Source organism: Desmodus rotundus, chromosome 6, assembly GCF_022682495.2.
Source record: "Desmodus rotundus isolate HL8 chromosome 6, HLdesRot8A.1, whole genome shotgun sequence".
Lineage (NCBI taxonomy): Eukaryota > Metazoa > Chordata > Mammalia > Chiroptera > Phyllostomidae > Desmodus > Desmodus rotundus.
Window position 1 is genome coordinate 129,008,021 of NC_071392.1, and position 20,300 is coordinate 129,028,320.

Genomic DNA, 20,300 nt, shown 5'->3' on the forward strand with positions numbered 1-20,300 from the left:
GATGAACTCATACCCTTGTACCCCTTCAGTTCAGTCAACTGCCTTTCTCTCCTGTCCCTCTCATCATTTAAAAATATGATAGTGTTCCCAAATTTAAGAAACAGCCATCTGAAGGTAACAGCCTGGACAACACCAACATTGTCCCACTAATTCCCAGGTACCACTGATTCATTTGAAATATGATAATGCTTTAGAATTTTATAAGAAATGTGTGGATTGGTTTCAACTTGGAAATAATTTTGTATGGGTGAAATTCAAAAGTTGGGCATCACAGAATCCTTTTCAATTAATGTATTATCATCAAACAAAGCACTCTAAACAGAGGAAAACAAAATAGTGAGGTCCTTTTCCTGCACGTGCAAAGAGCCCCGGCTTTAAAAGGAGGCATATACCAGTTTAACTTGTCAAGAATGAGTCTCCTTTGATGAATGGTCTTTAATTACTTTCCCTAAAACATAAATCGCCTGTCATGATAATTTAAACTGAAGCAGTTGATTTGGCTGTGGAGTTATTTACCCAAATTTCCTCAATCTTCTTATTTAAAATGGAAAAAAAATCTTTCCAGTAAAAAATCCAATTTGAATGACTCCTGCAGGTATGTGCAGGAATGTGGGAGGACCAGGGTCTCATGTGGCAGGAATGTTCCACTCTGGACTAATGACAACTCAAGGAATCATTTAAACATCTGTGAAAGTGTGTATTTAAAAACCTCTTGCCAACACCACTGTTTAGAAAGCGGGATGCTACTGAATATTCTTACGCTAGGCTGGAATTGTTACCTGGGTTGTCTGAGAGGCAAGGCTTGCCTTGTGGTAGGCTCAGAACAAGTAACCACAAGACATGTTATGCAATACTGCTCTCCCTCTCTGAGAGCAGTTAGAGGAGACAGTGGAGCATGCGTGGGACTGTGTGCTAAGGGAGATGTGTCCTCCAGGAGGAAAAATTGTGCCTTTAAAAGCTGAACCCAGAATACTAATGTGCCCCAGCACTGAGGCTGGGGACTGCAGCTCCAGAGCAGCTATACTTCTGAGTGCACAGATGTTCTAGGCTCTGAAAGCTTCTGCATGCTTCTGCCCAGACGCTGAAACACAAGCTGTCTAGAGCTCTCAGTAAGTAGGTTGGGGCCAAGGTGAGCAGAACTAGCTCTTTCTTCTTACTAATATAAATGGAAGTGGCTTGGGGCCTGGGTACCCTGTTCATGAATCTTGAAAGCATCTGTACATTAAGGGCCAGACAATCTTTTAGATGTCCATCATTAGGGAGCCAATATGACTTGGTTATTCCCTATTCACAGGCCCAAATTAATCACAGAAATGAATTCGAATCTAATTCAGAACCAGCATGGTCTGGGTGGAAGCCAGGCTGAAGGTTACTATACCACTGTGATTATAAACAAATTTGCTGCACATATTTTATTGTGTAAGCAAGACCTAGCAGGACATGTTGAAACGACTTAAAGAATTCTGTTAAATTGCTTCAAATTGTCCAATTCACTATAAATGTTGATAAACTGATGGCACCTCAGTCTGAACTGCCTAAACTGGTTGGCTTAACCTTTTTTATCTGATGCACTTGAAAGTAATAAAATACACATTTACTAATTTTCTTTCACCCCTTTGAGTGAGTTCAAATTACTGAAGCTCCAATTCTGTCATCCTGACTCTGTCACCTGTCTTATCTGCACTCCCCAAAAGGATTCCATTATTTGTTTAGATGAAACTTTTCATTGGCTTTTTGAGATTTCCTCATGCTTTATTCAGATTAAGGAAGCTGCCTTCAATTAGAAGTTTGTATTTCACATCCACATGCCAGTTATAGTCCCTGTAACTGAAGTACAGGCCCAACTGAAGCATTTACTTCCTCTGCTTGTAACCATGGGCTAGCATGGAACCCAGAGGTCATCCGATGCAACAGTTTCATTTTCAGATGGAGAAGACTGAGGCTCAGAGAAGTTAAATGACTCACCTGTAACTGACTTTACCCAGAGCCAGCTTGTACTTGAACTCTAAACTCAACACTAATTACTTAAGATGAGCGCTGGAATCAAAGGATCTTCTGATTCCTGCACTTTTCACAAACATATGTCTATTTATTCTTGCCAAGTTATTGTTGTACCCTGTGTAATTTTAATGAAATGCCTGCCATAAGCCTGGCCTCAAATACAGATCCAAAAGGGCAGGAGACAGATTATCTGGCCAGATGAGAAAACCATAAAACATTCAGTTCACTCAGCAAATGAGTGAAATTTAGCACTTTGGCTCCTTTTAAATAAATGACCCTATGGTTAATTATTATCTCCCAGCTCTTTTAATCCCTACGTCTAAAGTCTCCAATAGTAATTGCCCCCAAACCTATGCATGTAATCACAACTGCAGACCAAAGCTACTTTTTCTGTACCGAGTTAAAAAAATTCCTCATATTTTTCCAAGCTAAACTCTGATATCTAATTAGTGCAATAATAGTTTTCTCCTTATTGCGATAATTGCATCTTTAAATATATTTTCCAGGTTGGAGAGGTCTGTTTCGCAGGCATATTCTAGAAGACTGAATGTAAACATTTGTTACCCATTCATTTGTGACCCCTACCATTAAACTGCATCTTCTGCAATGCAAATGACGAATTATATATTTTGTGTTTTCCCAAGCACATTAGGTAAGTTTTTGAACAGACCTGTAGAGTTGATCATGTTGCACACTCACAGTAAACTGATCTACATGGTGGATTCCGTAACTTCATTTAATACTGACAGCTCAATTTAAATTTTGAAAAGCAAATACCTTTAATAAATTGGTGTGAACAATCATATACTTGATGAAACTACTGTACAGGAGTGTATACATATATAAACCTAAAGGCAGAATTATATACATTTCCATATATACCACATATATATTTTTTCTACTCACATTCTTCTCTTTAGTAAAGCAAAGCAGTTTTACTATACATAGATGTGCAATGCTACATCAAGTCCTGAGTGATTTAAGGGATCATTGATAAGCTACTGTGAATTCTAGTTTCTTAGCTAAAGATCCAGTAGATTCGATGACAATAATGTAAACAAAATTATGTTTAAAAATATGCCTTCAGCTGTGTGCTCGTTTTGTGCTTAGTGGAGAAAGCTTGAGAATGCACAGTAGACATTTTACATTTGGGAAAACTTCCTTGAATATTCAAGATTAAACAAATATCCTATTTGTATGGATTTATAGAAGTTTTAAGTGATGTCACCTACATCCAATTTGTCAGGCATGGAAAACTCCAGTCATGGTTAGACTGAGAATCTCTTTTGCAGAATATGAAATTCTGTGTAAACATCAGTGTTTGGGTATATACAAAAATTCTGATTCAAACAAGGGGAAAAAAATAGAACAGAATAATTTTAAATGTTTTTCTTGGGATATAGTCAGCAACATGGAAGGAATATAAAAAAATAAGAGTGTATTTTGGTGAAAGAGGAAACCAGATGAAAGTCATTTAAAGGAGGTCTCATGAGCCACCCACTTGGGACGGTCCCCTGTTGGCTTGTTTCAGAGAACCCAAGATAAGCAAGCCACATCCATCGTGCCACAGGGGATGAGTTCCACTGTGCAATGAGAAGGAAGCACTATGCAGAAAAGGCCACAATTCAACTGCAATGGGACAGTAACCGTTACCATTTGGAGTCACCGTCAGCAAGGAAAGCATCCCAGCTCCACACTCAGGCACTAGGTACGGACTGGTGAGGGTGGGCAGGCGTTGCAATCTGCCTGCAGCAGCAGGAGGCAGGCCCACCCCGCCTGGGAGGCTGCCCTGCACCAGAGGGCCCGCTTCCAGAGAAGGCACTGCATTGGGGGTTCCTGTTGCCCCAGCTCTACCCAGTCCCATAGCTGCTGTAGTCAAAGACTCCTTTCTTGAAGAATGGTGAGAACTCACAAATGGTGTGTTTTGAAAGAGTCAGCCCCACTTTGTTGATGTGTAGGGGAGATGTCGCAGATTGCAGCATCACGTTGAAAAAGTCCCTGAGGTATTTCTGAGGAAGAAACAAAGTTAAAAACATGGTCAAGACATTGTTGGGGAGAGTTGGGGAGGACAGCAAAAATGTCCAGGCACAACTTCCCATCCAGCTGTCATCATCATTAGAAATGGCATTTGTGAAATCTCCTTGACTGGCTTTGCTACCATCATTCGCACCAAGGACACAGGGCTGTGATGTCCATTCTGCAGGTGCAGGTGACACATGTCTTTGGCTCAGAGCTCTGACTCACAGCAACACAGCCTTCAGGCTTATCTGCAGACAGTGCCCAGAGGTGTTTGCACATGGCTCTGCTTTTCAGCAACATTGTCACTATTCAATATGCTATATTTTGAAAAAGCCATTTTCCCCAACTTACTCATTAAGTAGAAAGATGAATAAAAGGGCGGGGGGGGGGGGGGAAAGGCTAACTATCTGTACAACGCTAAACATGCTGCTGACTGATATTTTTAAATGAGACAGTCACTATCTGCTTTGGATCCTTCTTATAAATAAAGGAAAAGGAATACTGGGGACAAGAGGGTCAATTTCAAGTACTAATATTTATAGATCATTTTGCAAATCTTATGATCATTGAAGGAAATAAATTCTGACTAATTACTCTGAACCCTTCTCACTGCCCTCCAACCCTCACACATGTCTGTCACAGCATCATCTGCCTTTCCTGGTACCAAACAGCAAAGTATGGTCTGGGGCTAGGGTCCGAAGTACTGGGGATGAGATCAGATGCGGGTGCTGGCAGGATGTAGTAAAGGAAAAGAGGACATACAAAAACAGTTCCTGTATTTCAGGTCAGGCAAACCTGAGCCATAACAGAAAACAAGATGGATGGTGGCGAAGGGAGGGAATGGAGGAGAGGGTGTGCTTAGGACTAAAACATTATTACTGTCTCAGCTTCTTTAAAAACATAAACAGTCCTGTCACAAACTTAGAAATAAAACACAGTAACTACAGACTTTGATTAACAAAAAGAACTTGTCTAAGCAACATGGCCTAGGCCTATAGCAATGATTGCCCCATATAGGAGATAAGCAGCATTGTCTGCAGACAATGTTAATTGTCACTGTGGACAGGGTGGGGCGGGCAGGGTGCATCCAGTGTGGTGGCAGCGAGGGATACAGCTGCCATCCTACAATGTAAGGACAGAAACATTTGGCTCCGAATGTCAACTGCCTCAGCCAAGAAACCTTGACCAGAGGAAGCTGAATTCAGCTACCTCTGTGAAATGCCAACCTAAAATTTACTTCTGAAAGAAGACACTTTGCTCAAGGAAAATCTGTTAGCTACCTTCTTAAAAACAATTGCTAATAATTATTACTAAGGATTACTAATAATTAGCATTTATATAGTAACTACCAGTTTCTAAAAATCCTCTAACCTCTGATTTTTAGGAAGTATAACTGATGCACAAGAACTGCGCATTTTCCAAATGTGCAATCGGATGTGTCCTAGCACATGTGCACACCTGGGAAACCACTGTCAAAGCGAGATAAGGTGAGCAAGGCTAGGGATCAAGAGAGGGGATGTGTTTTTAACTCAGACTCTGTTTTCCTTGTTCAGTGTTCCTAACTTACTGGTCTCATGGAATCTCTCATGAGAGGTTTTTTTTTTTAAATTTATTTTTATTTATTTTTTAAAAATATATTTTATTGATTATGCTATTACAGTTGTCACATTTCCCCCCCTTCAATCCCCTCCACCCTGCACACCCCCTCCCTCCCACATTCGCCCCCTATAGTTCATGTCCGTGGGTCATACATGTAAGTTCTTTGGCTTTTACATTTCCTATACTATTCTTATCCTCCCTCTGTCCATTTTCTACCTACCATTTATGCTTCTTATTCTCTGTACCTTTCCCCCCTCCATCCCCCTCCCACTCCCCTGTTGATAACCTTCCATGTGATCTCCATTTCTCTGGTTCTGTGGTTCTGTTCCTGTTCTAGTTGTTTGCTTAGTTTGCTTTTGTTTTTTTTTTAGGTGTGATTGTTAATAACTGTGAGTTTGCTGTCATTTTACTCTCCCTATTTTTTATCTTCTTTTTCTTAGATAAAACCCTTTAACATTTCATAGAATAAGGGCTTGGTGATGATGAACTCCTTTAACTTGACCTTATCTGAGAAGCACTTTATCTGTCCTTTCATTCTAAATGATAGCTTTGCTGGATACAGTAATCTTGGATGTAGGTCCTTGCCTTTCATGACTTGGAATACTTCTTGCCAGCCCCTTCTTGCCTGTAAGGTCTCTTTGGAGAAATCAGCTGACAGTCTTATGGGAACTCCTTTGTAGGTAACTGTCTCCTTTTCTCTTGCTGCTTCTAAGATTCTCTCCTTCTGTGTAATCTTGGGTAATGTAATGATGATGTGCCTTGGTGTGTTCCTCCTTGGGTCCAGCTTCTTTGGGACTCTCTGAGCTTCCTGGACTTCCTGGAAGTCTATTTCCTTTGCCAGATTGGGGAAGTTCTCCTTGATTATTTGTTCAAATAAGTTTTCAGTTTCTTGCTCTTCCTCTTCTCCTTCTGGTACACCTATAATTCGGATGTTGGAATGTTTAAAGATGTCCTGGGGGTTCCTAGGCCTCTCCTCATTTTTCCGAATTCTTGTTTCTTCATTCTTTTCTGGTTGGATGTTTCTTTCTCCCTTCTGGTCCACCCCATTGATTTGAGTTCCAGTTTCCTTCCCATCACTATTGGTTCCCTGTACATTTTCCTTTGTTTCTCTTAGCAGCATAGCCTTCATTTTTTCATCTAATCTGTGACCAAATTCAACCAATTCTGTGAGCATCCTGATTACCAGTGTTTTGAACTGTGTATCTGATAGGCTGGCTATCTCTTCATCGCTTGGTTGTATTTTTTTCTGGAGGAGCTTTCATCTGTTCTTTCATTTGGGCCATTTTTTTTTTTGTCTTGGAGTGCCTGTGATGTAAAGGGGTGCAGCCTTAGGTATTCTCCAGGGTGGGGCAACCCACCTTGCTGCACTGTGATGCTGAATGTGGGGGAGGGGTCCAAGAGGGAGCAATGGTGCTTGCTCTGCTTTCCGTTGGTTTTCAGTCACTCCCCCTGCTACCCACAATCAAATTAGGCCCTTCTGGTGCTGATTTCCTGGATGGGTGAGTTTGTGTATGTTCTAGGACCCTGTGGGTCTCTCCAAGGAACTCTCCTGTGAGGATGAGAGTTTCTCCTGCTGGTGCCTCAATCCCCACAGGCGTTTGTAATCAGTGGTTTGAGGCTTTATTTCCCCACACTGGAACCTTGGGTTGCGTGGTCTGTTGCTGGTTCTGCCAGCCACCGCCTTGCTGTGGGTGCTCTCCACCTCTCCTACTGGTCTGGATGAATGTGTCTTCTTTATCTCCTTCGTTGTTGGACTTCCATACAGTTCGATTTTCTGTTAGTTCTGGTTGTTTTTTGTTTTTAAATTGTTGTTGTCCTTCTTTTGGTTGTGCGAGGAGGCACAATGTGTCTACTTACGCCTCCATCTTGGCTGGCAGTCTCATGAGAGTATTTTGAAATGGCCATCAGGTTGAGGTAAGAAGGTATCAAAACTAACTGCTGAAAAATAAGATCTTACTCCAGTACTTATTTGTATCAGAGAGGCAAAAGGGAACCTGACTTCAGCTTTTCTGGGGAAAGGGAGGCTGAAAATATCCACTTCACAGGGACCTGAATTCCATCCAACATAGTTTCTAGGAAATAACATAGATAACACCTGACCAGCCAAAGCTTGCAATGTGCACAACTAACTGTTTTTTGGAAGGGCAAGAGTGAAATGATTTAGAAGGAGGAAGATGAGGAGCTGGTCCACGGTGCTGCCAGAGCTGGGCGGCCATGCAGGTGTCATCTCAGTAGCTCCTACTAGGTCGGTTCCCAGTTCCTGCTTCAGGCCTCCCGTTGGCTACAGTACATGCAGACTAACGCTCATGGCAAACTTGCCTTCAAGATGAATTCTGACAGAATAGAAGGTATTTAAATCCAGGAACAGATGTTATGTCAACATTTGTCATAATTAGTTCACAAAGCAGAGGTCCCTTAAAGGACCAATAGAGCCTGAAGGGTATAATGAAAAAAGAAGTGAAAGTTAAAAATATAAAAGAAAAGAAAAAGAGAAGGGACTGGAGACACCTTCCCTGCCAGTGCACCACCATAAAAAGAGAACAGTAAACTAGCTGCAGGTAACGCCTTCTTCTTTATATACACTCATTAGCATGCCTCAGTGAAAATTCCAGATAGAAGGATCTGCTTCAGTTAATTGTAAACATTACAGGACAGTTTTTTTCTTTGCTTTGCTGAGTTCAGCAGCCTTGGCTCTCTTTATACAGAATGTTTCCTTGTTTAAAGACATGCTCTGAGTAGGAAATATTCTTTGCTGAGCCCTCAACATACTCAAATATATGAGGTGAGGTGAGCTGTGACCTTGGTTGGCTGTGTCCAGAACCACGTGCTTGAAATGGGCTGGGAAAACTCTTTCTGATGAATTACAAAACCAAAGGACTAGGCCCAGGGGTAGGGAGAGAAGACAGAACTAAAATTGCAAAAGTTTCTTGAGTTCACAGACAGCATCTCATTCTTCTCTGTAATACCATATCATCCCTGGCACACTGGCCCTCCGTACTCTCCCTCACAATCCCTCCCTCAAGGATCACTGCTATTCTGACCTCTTGAACTATCCATTAGCTTTGCCAGTTTTTGAACTTCATATAAATGGACTCACTCATATTAATGGAGCCAGTCACAAAAAATACACTCTTTTGTGTCTGGCTTCCACTGCTTACCACAGTGCTTGTGAGATTCACGCACAGTGTTTGGTAGAGCTGTACTTTGTTCATTGTCACTGCTGTGTGGTGTTCCACGTGCGAACATCCTACTGGCCGACTTTAGCACAGGGGCATGCAGCCATGACTGACTTGGTTCTTTTGCCTAAGCTCTTCCTCAATAATAAAATCTACTTCCATATAATGGTGTCTGGTGAGTCAAGTTTATTACTATTCCTCCAAAAAAAAAAAACACCTGTAGGGTTTTGGGCTCAGTCCAAGATCAGCCAATGTACTAGTACTCTATTATATATATTCAATATACACTGTAATCATATATAAAATACATACTTAAACATACACATATTTATATTAGTAATTTTTGTTGCCTGCACACACATTATTTTCCAAAGCACCTATAGCTGAAGGGAGAAAATGAAAGTTATTCTTGCCAAAGCCTTCCTTTTATTGTTAAACCAAAGACATCCTAGCCCTTCCTGGTCTGTGAAAGGTAAGTCCAGATGTGGCGCTGCTTCCCCAGGGCAGTACACTTTGTAACAGAGTGTTACAAAAATTGAAGAACATTAGGAGTTTAAGTGACTTATCACAGTTATAAGGACAAAGTAAGAAAAAGGTTTGTGAAATCCAATATCTAATTTGTTTCTTTCACATGGCATTTTCTCGATTAATAAAAGAGTAACAGCAGGCATATTTAAATATCAGTAGCCATTAGGGACCACAGAAGGCCTGCAACCCTTGCCCACTGAGTCTTTGCTTTGTTAGGCACTTTGGATCTGGGCCACTGAGAAAGGCAGTCATACCCCCTAAAGTTGTGCAACATATCAGCTCTGTCTCAGATACTTGGAGGATGAATGTCAGATTAAAACAAACCTCCTTCAACAAAATTGCAAATTGGGAAATGGAGTAGCAGAGAAGGAGGAGGTCTAGGAGAGGGCCTGTCAGACTGTGAGGGATGAAAGGAAAGGGAAGAGGCCAAGAGGACAGCAAGCCACAGAGAGCTGGGAGGTCTGGACGGAGAGGGCAAGAAAGGGTAGAGGGGAGAACAGAGGACATAGTTGAGAGAAGGAAACAGCACAATGTTGGAGATGAATGTCTATGAGTTTTTTGTTTATCAAGTTGGCAAAAAAGATTTAAGAATAAAAAAATATATTACACACTTATCTAGGTTATTTATTTTTTGCTGCTTGGATCAACACTGAAGTATAAGGTGTTTTCTTATCAATAATTTCAGAAAATCAAATTTAGATGGCTAATCTTTAAGGCACATTTCAGTACTGACGCTGTGTACCTTGCTGTCAAAAAATGCCTTTCTTGTACAGGCTGCAGGCATATTTTATATTTTATTTTTTTAAAAAGCCAATTATGTAGGTGCAGTGAGCAGGGGATAGAAGTAACTGGGAGAGATGGGCCCCATGGGCCTTTTCCAAACTGTTAAACTGGCATGTATGTGCCTTTAAAAATTCCCTCAACACAGACAAAATCTTGTAGGGACCACTACTTGTTAAAGGAGAGACCAAGAGACAACAACAAAAGGACAAGGGATACACAGATTGTCAGAGACACCCCGCACCAGGCTCCTGATCCCTTCTTTCCAAAGTGGCACTTTTTCTCCCTTTAGCACTTACCTGCCAAGATCCCTCCGAGTATTTCCTTAGGGCTGTCTCCCATGCGCACATACCAGGCTGACTAGCTCTCACCTCATCACTCTTACGAAGAGGCCATTTAGACGTGGAAGTTAAGAACAATCTAACAATAGCCAGGGGGGAGTGGGGACGGGACAGTGAGAAGAGGGGATTGCAGGAACTACTATAAAGTACACGTGGACAAAATCAAGGGGGAAGGTGGAGGTGGGGGAGGGAGGGAGGTTCAGTTGGGGTGGGGTGGAGGGATGGGGAGAAAAGGCATACAACTGTAACTGAATAACAATAAAAAAGAAAAGAAAAGAAAAGGCCATTTAACAAGGGCTTGCAATGTTCTGGGCATAGTGAGAACTTTCAATGGCGCATCTCATTTAATTACCACAACAACTTTGTAAGGTAGGGACTAGGCTTATCTTCATCTTCTAGATGAAGAAATTGAGGTCCAGTTGCTAAATAATGTCCCAAAGGTCACAGAGCACCGAAGTGGGAGTTCCAGGACTGGCACCCAGATCTCCTAACCCCAGAGGCTGGGTCTCTATCAGTAGGCTGCTGCCCACCTGGTCCGCCAGCCCCTCTTCCCCAGCTGGGCACCCCTCTCCTGAGCACTGCTCCCTCTCAATGGACAAGGTTGTCTACACTGGGCATCTCAGCTGCTCGGGTCAGATACACTGCCTTTCCTGGGACTGATGGTGCTCTCATGGAGAGGATACCAGGGGCACTGGGTCCTAGAGTTAATGTCCATACAAACACTGGCATCTTCTACGAGGTTACCCTCTTCCGCGCAGAGTGCTAGATAGCTCTGCTCATTCTCTGATTCCCTCCTCACAGTGCCTTGGTGGGCACTGGCCATTTTTTTGACTGCCCTTCCTCCATTTCCCTTCCCAAACAGCACTCAGATTCCCTTCTGAAAAAAATGTTTTTCCCTTCTTTAGGATTGGTCGCCTGGCTGACATAGGGCAGAGAACTGGTGAATTTTTCCCATTCATGTTCTGGGATGAGCATCTCATAGCCAGAGGTCAGGGATTCCTGCTGGGACCAAGGGTCTACTGGGGCAAGCCTCTTCCACATTGAGACGGTGGTGCCATAGAGCATTTTCAAGTGTAAGAAATTCAGCGGCCTCCCACAGTGGGGGGGCTTCAGGAGAGCCTTTGGTCTGCCCATTCCCAAGCCTAGGAGTTGATGAGCCCTTTTCCTACCCTGGGAGGCATCAGCCAGGAATCAGAAAAATACCTTCCATCTACACCACACCCAGGCTCCTGTGGGAGGCTAGTCTGCTGTCAGATCTAGGCATCTGCCCAGGGCACTCACCTCTTAGGAAGAGGTCAATACAAGGAGGCTCTTGTGAATAACTTTCCAATGGGTCAGCACATCCTAGTGGTCCATCCCAGTCAAGTGTAAAGCTGGAAGGATCCTGCCCCAACCCTGCTATACATACAGGCCAATCTTTAAAATTCCAACACCACTTCAAAACACAACTAAACATTACAAATCTTTTGAACCAAACACAGGCTAATATGGTCTATTGACTGTGTTAATGAGTTCTTAAAAATGAAACACACTCCCCACAGCAATCCAGGGTAATTCAGCCAGAATTTGGTCAATTATTTTAGAGTTTTAGCCTGATACCTCAATCAATACACTGCATTAGGGAAAAAAATGGAATATAATTTGCTGGTATATGCTATTTCATTTTAGACATTCTTGATGAAGGTCATTATATTAACATGACTCAAGGGTGACCTACAACAAAATTTCTGTTTTAGTTCTAGCTGAAAGGGAAAGTACTTAAGTTACTGGAACAACCTGGGTAAAAGCTGGCCTTTAGACAGCCTCTGCTGGGTTGTTCTTTTCACCTATGGAGCTTCTAGATGAAATTCTAATCAGGTCATAGGGACTGCCCATGCTGCATATAGTCCACCCAGGCACAACCCTGTGAGATTGGAGGGGACTCAAATGGTGTGTCCCCTCCCATCTTACAGTCATTTCCTTTCATGTCTGGGATCTGGAAAAGAGGAGGAGTATCTAAGACCAGCAAACAGTGTGAACAAGGAAGCAAGGCCAGCATGTGTAGAGCTCTGGGTGGGAACAGTGGGACATGAAGGAGAGTGTGGTGGGCCTAGGATCTGGATTTGGGTCTGCAGGCACTTTGTATAAAGCATTTCCTTGTTCATGAGCTTATATGACCCCTAAGATACACTGAGGAGGAGGAGGACAGGTATGGGTATACTTTGTTTGCAGATGCAGAAACTGAGATCTCAAGAGGCAGGACCTGGACGAAGTCAACAGTCTACAAGAGGCCAACAAAATGACTAATGCCTCATTCAGGAGAAAGTCAGGAGGGCCTATTATAATTCTCATAGTGCCACCCTTTGAGCATGAAATGTAACGTGTAAGTGTAAATGCAGCCCCTGTCTTTGGAGCTGTCCATGCCATCCTCAGGTAGGCTCTCAGAATTTACCTTGAATTTCAGTCAAGCACCCTGTGTATGTGTTCATGTGTGCACATGTGTGTATAGAAGATGTGGTTATGACAATAGGCCTCAGAAACATTAGAAAGACCTTACCTCCCCTTCCTTCTATTTCAATTAGCAGGGGGATAAAATCATGGTCATTTTATGTTATTAAAAAATTTCTGTTTTAATAGGGTACACGACTGTTGTGCAGCCTACTGCTTATTTCATCTGCAGCAATGTCACACTGGTTGTGTCACTCTAATGATTTTCCCCGCCATCTCACTGTCGAGGGACACTCGTTATTTTTCAAATTTTAACGTAAATCCTTAATTTAATTTAAAGTTACTGAAATTATTAAAATTATAATGGTCTTTAAAAATCAAATAGGTCTTTATCCACCTTTCCATTGTGACATACTGACAGGGAAGACGGTTCAACGGCATTCCTTGTTTCCAGAAGTCATTAGCCACAACGGCAGCTTAAGGACAAATGTCCATCTAATAAGACTTAGAGGTTTCTGTTACAGTGAAGCACTAGAAAAATTCATCATGGGCTGCTGGGCTCTAAAGAGAGATCAGGCTCAGATGGGGACACACTAGGATATTTCTAGACCTGAGAAAGGCGTGGTCATCACTGGCCATGTATCAGGAATTGACCCAGTAGAATCAATATTATTTTCTTGGTCAAGTTTTCCTCATTCTAAACTCTCACAAATTCTCATCTGAATTCCTCTCTCTGGCTGTTCAGGAATCCTAAAATTTGTCTCCACTAATCAGATATGCTAGATAGCTTTCCCAACATGCCCCAAATGTCCCCCACACTCTGACAAAATTAGAATGGTTTGATTCAAGCAGCTCTTTCATCCTGCACACAGTTACTGCACACTTGTGGTACATGAAGCACTGTGCCAGGCAGGCACCGGGTATCAGTGCTGAATAAAACAGACAGTGCATGCCCGGACAAGGTGCCTGGGCTGGCCCACATCCGTCTCCGTCTTGTTCAAAATCATTCTTATTGGTGCTTTGCTCCCAGCATCTAAATCCTACTTATGTTTTAAGGACTGAATAAAGGTTTGTTCTTTGTTGTTTCCTCTCTCTTCAGATTTCATTCATTCACCCAACAAGTATTTACTGAGAGCTTTCTACATGCTCTCAATAAGACCAATTCCTGTCCTGAGTAACTCACAGGCCTTTCGGAGAGATGTGGAGGTAAAGCAGCAATTAAAATATGGTTATAAGAAAACAGGAATGAGGTGATTTGGAGGACACAGAAAAAAGGCATCCAGGCTAGTCCTGGAAATTGGTGACTTTTAAGACCTGAGGGGTAAGTAAAGCTTCAAGTGGGAAGATACTGGAGAAGCCCTGTTCAAGCCAGTGGGAAGAGCATATAGGGAAGCAGAGCTTGGAGCACCACCAGGAGTCCAGCATGACTGGCCTGTGTACCAAGTGTGGACCACTGAGTGGGGTATGCATTCCTGGAACACACTGGTCATTGGATCAGCTCTCTACCAGTTCTCACACTGGGGTCCTCCCTGCGCCCTGGGGATCTCTCTTCTCCTAGACCAGAAGAGTACTACCAGGCCTTCTGGGTGGAGCCTGTTACTTGTCTTAACCAAGAGAATGCACTGGAGGTAATGCTGACAGTGAAGAAGTTGCCTTGCAGGTTCCAGTGCCCCAGCTGAGACCAGCCTCCAAAAAAGCTTTCTTTGGTTTCTATTTATAATTTATGACCACCCATAAATTACAGTACTTTTCCACTACATGCCAACCTCTCCCAAACTTTTTAGTATTTCTAATTAATAATTCTGTTTTAGCAGGTACTTCTTTTCTATCTATATCGTAGGTTTTAAAATAATACTCGAAATAACTAGTCATCAAAATATGGCATTTATGTCTTGATGTTATAGAGAATTCTGAAAGTTCCCAGTTAAAATTCATCAGGGTGAAATGTTTGTCCATGATTACAGAATCAGAACTATTCATTACAGCTATTCACAGAATCTTCTTTATGAGTTTAATGACATAAGCATATTGTATTGAATTATTATGGTACAGCATCAATTGGGCTCATAAATTTAATATACTCAGACTGGTTCAAATATTCTAATAAAATTCAGGAAGCTTTAAAAATTTTATAAGAGATGTGCATTTCAAGTCACATGATATTCAATTTTCATAGGTTGATGTTCCAGCTCAGGTTATTAAGTTATTCCAATGACTATGACTCAGTCTGGCTGACAAGCAAACTTAGGGTGGAACCCCAAAAACAAGCCACATGAGAAAGCCCCAATCTGCTTCAACTGTGAGGCTGATTGAGTGTTATCCACAGCACAAGTCAAGAGCAGTCCCATCTTTTTGGCTCATGGAAGAGAAGAGAGAAATTTAGTTTATGCTGCACATACATCAGCTAAAACAGAGTAGGCAAATAGCCTCCAGACAGTCTGATAGGCTCTGCTCTAAACTTCACTTGTTTGAAGCAAAATATGAGAGGACGCTCGGGAGAAGCCCAGGTCTTAGGGCTCGCCCCAGTTCTCTGACATTTGTTTATTGGACCCAGATAAGAGATGGATAATAGGCTAAACACAGATGCATAGCAACTCAACTTCCTCAGCCCTAAAGTGGAGGTCGGAAGAGAGTCCTGGAGGCATGCCCCACCATTGGAACCACCAGCTTGGTGTAGTCCAACTGCACTATGAGCTAGTTCCCAGGCACTCAGCACTGCAGCCACCATGCTGGGTGCAAGGGACATTACAGCACAGGGGTGCAAGGTAAGTCCTGGAACTCTGCATTGCAGCTTCTTCATTTGATTATATTGCAGTTTTAGGATTAGAAGATTAAATGAGCTCCTATAAAGTGCTTAGGGAAGATCCCAATTCACAGTATGTGTTCTATATAGCTTTTTCCTCAGGAAAATTAATCTGCAAATATGTTCATTTTTTCCATGTTTTAGTTGTTTAAAAACACATGAGCTTAAAATGTGGAAGTATTTAACTTGAATGTTCTCCCCCTTCAAAGGAAAGTAGAAGACAGCAAGAATTCCAAAGTCACCTCATATTAGATATTGACAGACCCTAAAGAGTTGCTTTAAAATAACTAACCTGTTTTTCAAAATGATGAATCATACTAAAAATCTAATCTATACCAGGTTAATCCATTATCCTTCAAAGCTCATTTTAAGATACATTTTGGATACTGAGATTCTCCATCTGGAGAAAAAAAAATTCTCTTTATTTCTAAGCTCATGATTCCTTCCTGTACTGTATAAACCTTCATTGAGGGTCCTGACATTTTGAGACAGAATGCCTGCTCCCAGTAAATGATTTGACTGACAGACTTTCAAATGAGAATCTTGCTGTGTGGTAACTCTTGGCTGTAATGTACTTAAACTCAAATTCAAAGAACCAGGTCCTGAAAAACCTGAGAATCAAGAAGTAGTTCATATTAATTACTGGATCACCAAATTTCCCTGTTAGTAGAACCAGGAACTGGATTCGGTGCAAACAAAGCTGCAAGGACCCTGATGATTGTTTAAATCACCAGCCATTCCTGTGGTTGAGCAGAATAATCCTTCCCTTTACTGTCTGACCTAAGATTGTTTGCACACGGCTGGCCTTGCACTGGGCCATCAGAATAGCATTCAAGGGCAAGAGGGTAAGCTCTTGAGACTCTAGGAGAAAAGACCCAGTGCCCCCTTTTGTTGTCTGGATCAGGGGCTCCTGATGATCCCTGTGGGACTATTTGCTTTGCAGATTATCCTCCTGCCTCGGGACTGATTCCCACTGTCCCCATACTACCCTACATCCCAGGGAGCCATGGTCATGCCCCAGGCTGATAAGAACTGTGGCCTCAAGTGGTGGGCCTGTGACCCCACCCCAGGGAGAGGATTAGCTGGGGATTTGGATCATCTGCACCAATGATCTCCTTCACTGGGGACAATGACCAAGACTGACTACATCAGGGAAGGTGAAGGCAGGGAGAAAAGCCAGATTAAAACTTCTCTAATATAACATCTCTAATTCTAAAAAAAGGATGAGGTAGGTGTAGATTTCATACCAGAAAATAAAAAATTCCTTCACCAAATATATTATCTACAGAATTAAGCAACTAAGTTAAAAAATATATACACTGAAAGCATACACTTCCTGCTCAGTACTTTGCTCACAAAAGACACTATCCCTTAGATGACTGATGTAATGAGTGGCTATTAGGTAATGTTAATAAATGGTGATGAACAATGAGAAGCATGAATTTTCCTTCCTTAGGATCTTACCTCATAGCAAAATTTCACAGTTTTATAGTGTCTCCTTTCTCCTGAACGAGGCAAATTTACTAAATTACTAGAAAGAAGGAAGTCTAGCAAATCTTAATTTATTCTTTAAAGCCAAATATTAGAAACTCTTAAAACTGTCCTGGCCCTCTCACATTCTGAGAAGTTGCTGTAGAAAAGAAGTGAAGAATGTAGCTGACTGGGCAGTTGATCAGACATGTGCTTCCTAGGATACTCGTGTCTGGCTGCATTAATACCAAATGAACCTGAAACTGTGTAAGCATCAGTCTTTCAGTTGTCCGAACTTTCAGCACCCATGGATGTTTTCAAGTGAAAGCCGGTAAAAGTACAGCAGAAAAAGCTAAAAAGAAATATTGGCAAAATGTGGACACAACAAAGATCTAAAAGATCAAAGGGAAATCCCACTAGCTAGGGGATCTTGGAAAATGATCTGAGGCATTAAATCAAGAAATAATGGGCTAATTTGATACCCACAGATTTGCCACAAGGAAACTGCCTTTCAAAGTAAGAAATGTCAGTTTATATTGGCTGAGCTATTATTTGGATATGCCCAGAGTCTTTCAAAGAAACTGCAAGTAAATGCAATTTTGTGAAGTGAAAGAGAAGCACTATAAATGGAAAAGAAAGGGTGAATCATTAGCGACATATAACAAGAGCATAAATGCCCCAGACTACGGAGGTAGTAGGAGCAGACCAGAGGCCTCTTGCTGCTCATAGCACTTACCCACAGAGCTCTGGGATGAAAGCCCTATGACCTGCTCTGTGGGCTCTGTGTCCAGTTGGCTAAACAAAATCCATTGAGAAAAGGCAGTGGCTTAATTTACTACCATTTTCAACTTTGATTAGCAAAGACTTTACTGATTTCATTATCAGTTTCCAAACTTTACCTATATGTAATATAATACAGGTGATCTCAATCAGAAAACAGATTAGAGAGTCTTAATTTTTCCGTTGCCTGGAATGAATATCATATACGTAAATGTAATGACATTGTAGTGAATTCTGAGAATAAAAGTAAGTCTATCTAAAAATGGATGGGAGCTTTACATGGGCAAACAAGAAAGATAAAAAGTTGTAAAGAATTGGAACAAACCTGTTTTTATCCATTTCCCACCAATATTGTCTCAAAGGGCTGCAACATATGCTCAGATTCATTACTGTTATGAAATATGTGATACATATAGAATAAAAAAGAACTAGCTGAATCCTGAAATGAAGATGTGCTTACAAAGTCCATAAAGGGCAGTATGAAGGTTCACTGGCAAAAGGCCACCAGGAGCACCTTTTATCTAAGAAAAGCACAATTTATTTGGGAAACAAATCTGAATAAGTGGGGTTAAGGGAATTGAAGACTTTTCAAGAAAGCTTAATTCATATTTACATGAGAAACAATGATTCCCAAATGTTGATATAAACAGTGAGCAGAGAACTTAGTGGGGATAGGACTGAGACTGTGGTTCTTAAAATATACAAATTCTCAAGAAGAATTTTGAACATGTCTTTCGGGCTGTTACAACAAGGGACGTGTATGAAGAGGAAGTGTACCAATATCAGTGGAAATGAATATAATTGATTACTTCAGGAAGCATGAAGCTAGGCCTTCAGGTTTAAAACAGCACTAGAAGATGCAAAAGTAACAAGTGCAATGTTAACACAACAGAAGAAAGAGTGAGGTGTACCATATAGTATGGGGCTTCTCAAACAATCTCGGGGAAGGAGTAATTAAGGGATGGAAGAAGGGAGTGGGGAAAGGGGGAGAGAGAGAGAAATGGAAAATAGAGGAGACAGAAAAATGATTGGAGAACCAGACCAGGAAGTTCAACACAAATTTTCAGAACAAAACAACAGAAAAAACCTCAAGAGAGGAAATCATCATGAAAACCTCCCAAAAGATGAAGGACATGAGAGAGACAGTGTATATGAAGTTGAACTGAGGGACTGCTTCCCACAGTAGACTGTGAAAGCTCAGAGCAATGGGGGCAGAGGGAATCAAAAGTGTTGAGATCCATACAAAGGATCAGGAATCAAAATGGCTTTGAACTGCTTAGCAGCACTGGAGTTAAAAGACAACGGAGTAATCCCTTTGAAATTCTGAAAGAAAATAATTCCCAACTAATATATTCTATCCAGCCAGTGTGTGGGTGAAGAAAGACATTTTCAGACATGCCTCTAGAAATTTCTCTCTTACACATCCTTTCTCAGGAAGCTGCTAGAGACGAGCTCCATCAAAATAAGGAAGAAAGAGGAAAACAGGGCACAGGAAGCAGGGGGAACAATTCAACAGAATGCAAGGGTGATGGAGAAGGGAGATCCAAGTAGACGTGACTCAGACTGACTAGAAGAGGCAAGACATTTCCAGGAGTTCATCAACAAGGCTGAATTCATGAAATACCTGATGCTCTGAATGTTTCCGGAAGAGATCTGTACAACTGACCAAGCATTTGAAGTTCAATTAGCAATCAGTAAGTATGTAATAAACTAAGCAAACAGACCTGTAGACCTGACATGTCGCATGTTTTAGGAGAGCAGTGAGGCTGTGGGTGCATGTGGGGGACCCCTGTTGACAGTAGGTTGTTAAGAGATAGCACCTCACGTTCAAGCAAAAATCAAAAGAAAGCAATATATTGAATGCAATTTCAGTTTGAAGAAAAAATACCAAAAGGTATTGAAAGGTCACTGCTGGGGAAAGGAAAATTGGAGGGTATAAACAGAGGGCAGGGACTCCTTTTCAGAAAGAACTAATAGGACTGTAAGACCATATCCATAATTGATATTTAAAAAATGTTCATGTATATGAACAAAACATTAGGTGTGCATGCACACACATCACCTCTTTCTCCCTTCCCCTTTCCTCCCCCCGCACCCCACAAAAATGGTCAGAAGGATATATGTCCAACCTGTAAGAGCAGTTACCCCATCTGAGGTCCTCTGAAAGCAGAGGCTGAGGAAGGTGATGTGAGGGTGATTCTGGACATAGAAGCAAAGGGGCAGAAAAGCAAGAGAAGGAGGGCCCAGTCAAGGCTGGAGGGAGCTGCCTGGACTTTGGAGAAGGCTTAGGGAGGAAAGCTGAGAAACCCCGTGGGACACTGCCAGCACACACTGCCACTGTCCATCAGGGTCATGGCCAGTATCGCTGTAGGTCAA

At 41.8% G+C, this 20,300-nt stretch overlaps 1 protein-coding gene across 2 annotated transcripts in view; it reads right to left on the reverse strand.

The window, feature by feature from the left end:
• Nucleotides 1–2,721: 2,721 nt before the first annotated feature.
• The window catches only part of KIF16B (kinesin family member 16B), a 301,049-nt gene continuing 283,470 nt past the window's right edge, over nucleotides 2,722–20,300 (reverse strand). For both annotated transcript variants that reach the window (XM_024559335.3, XM_053926360.2), the window contains one exon: nucleotides 2,722–4,010. In XM_024559335.3, coding sequence (XP_024415103.2) covers nucleotides 3,852–4,010 — 159 coding nt within the window. In that variant the 3' untranslated portion in view covers nucleotides 2,722–3,851. The remainder of the gene's footprint in view (nucleotides 4,011–20,300) is intronic.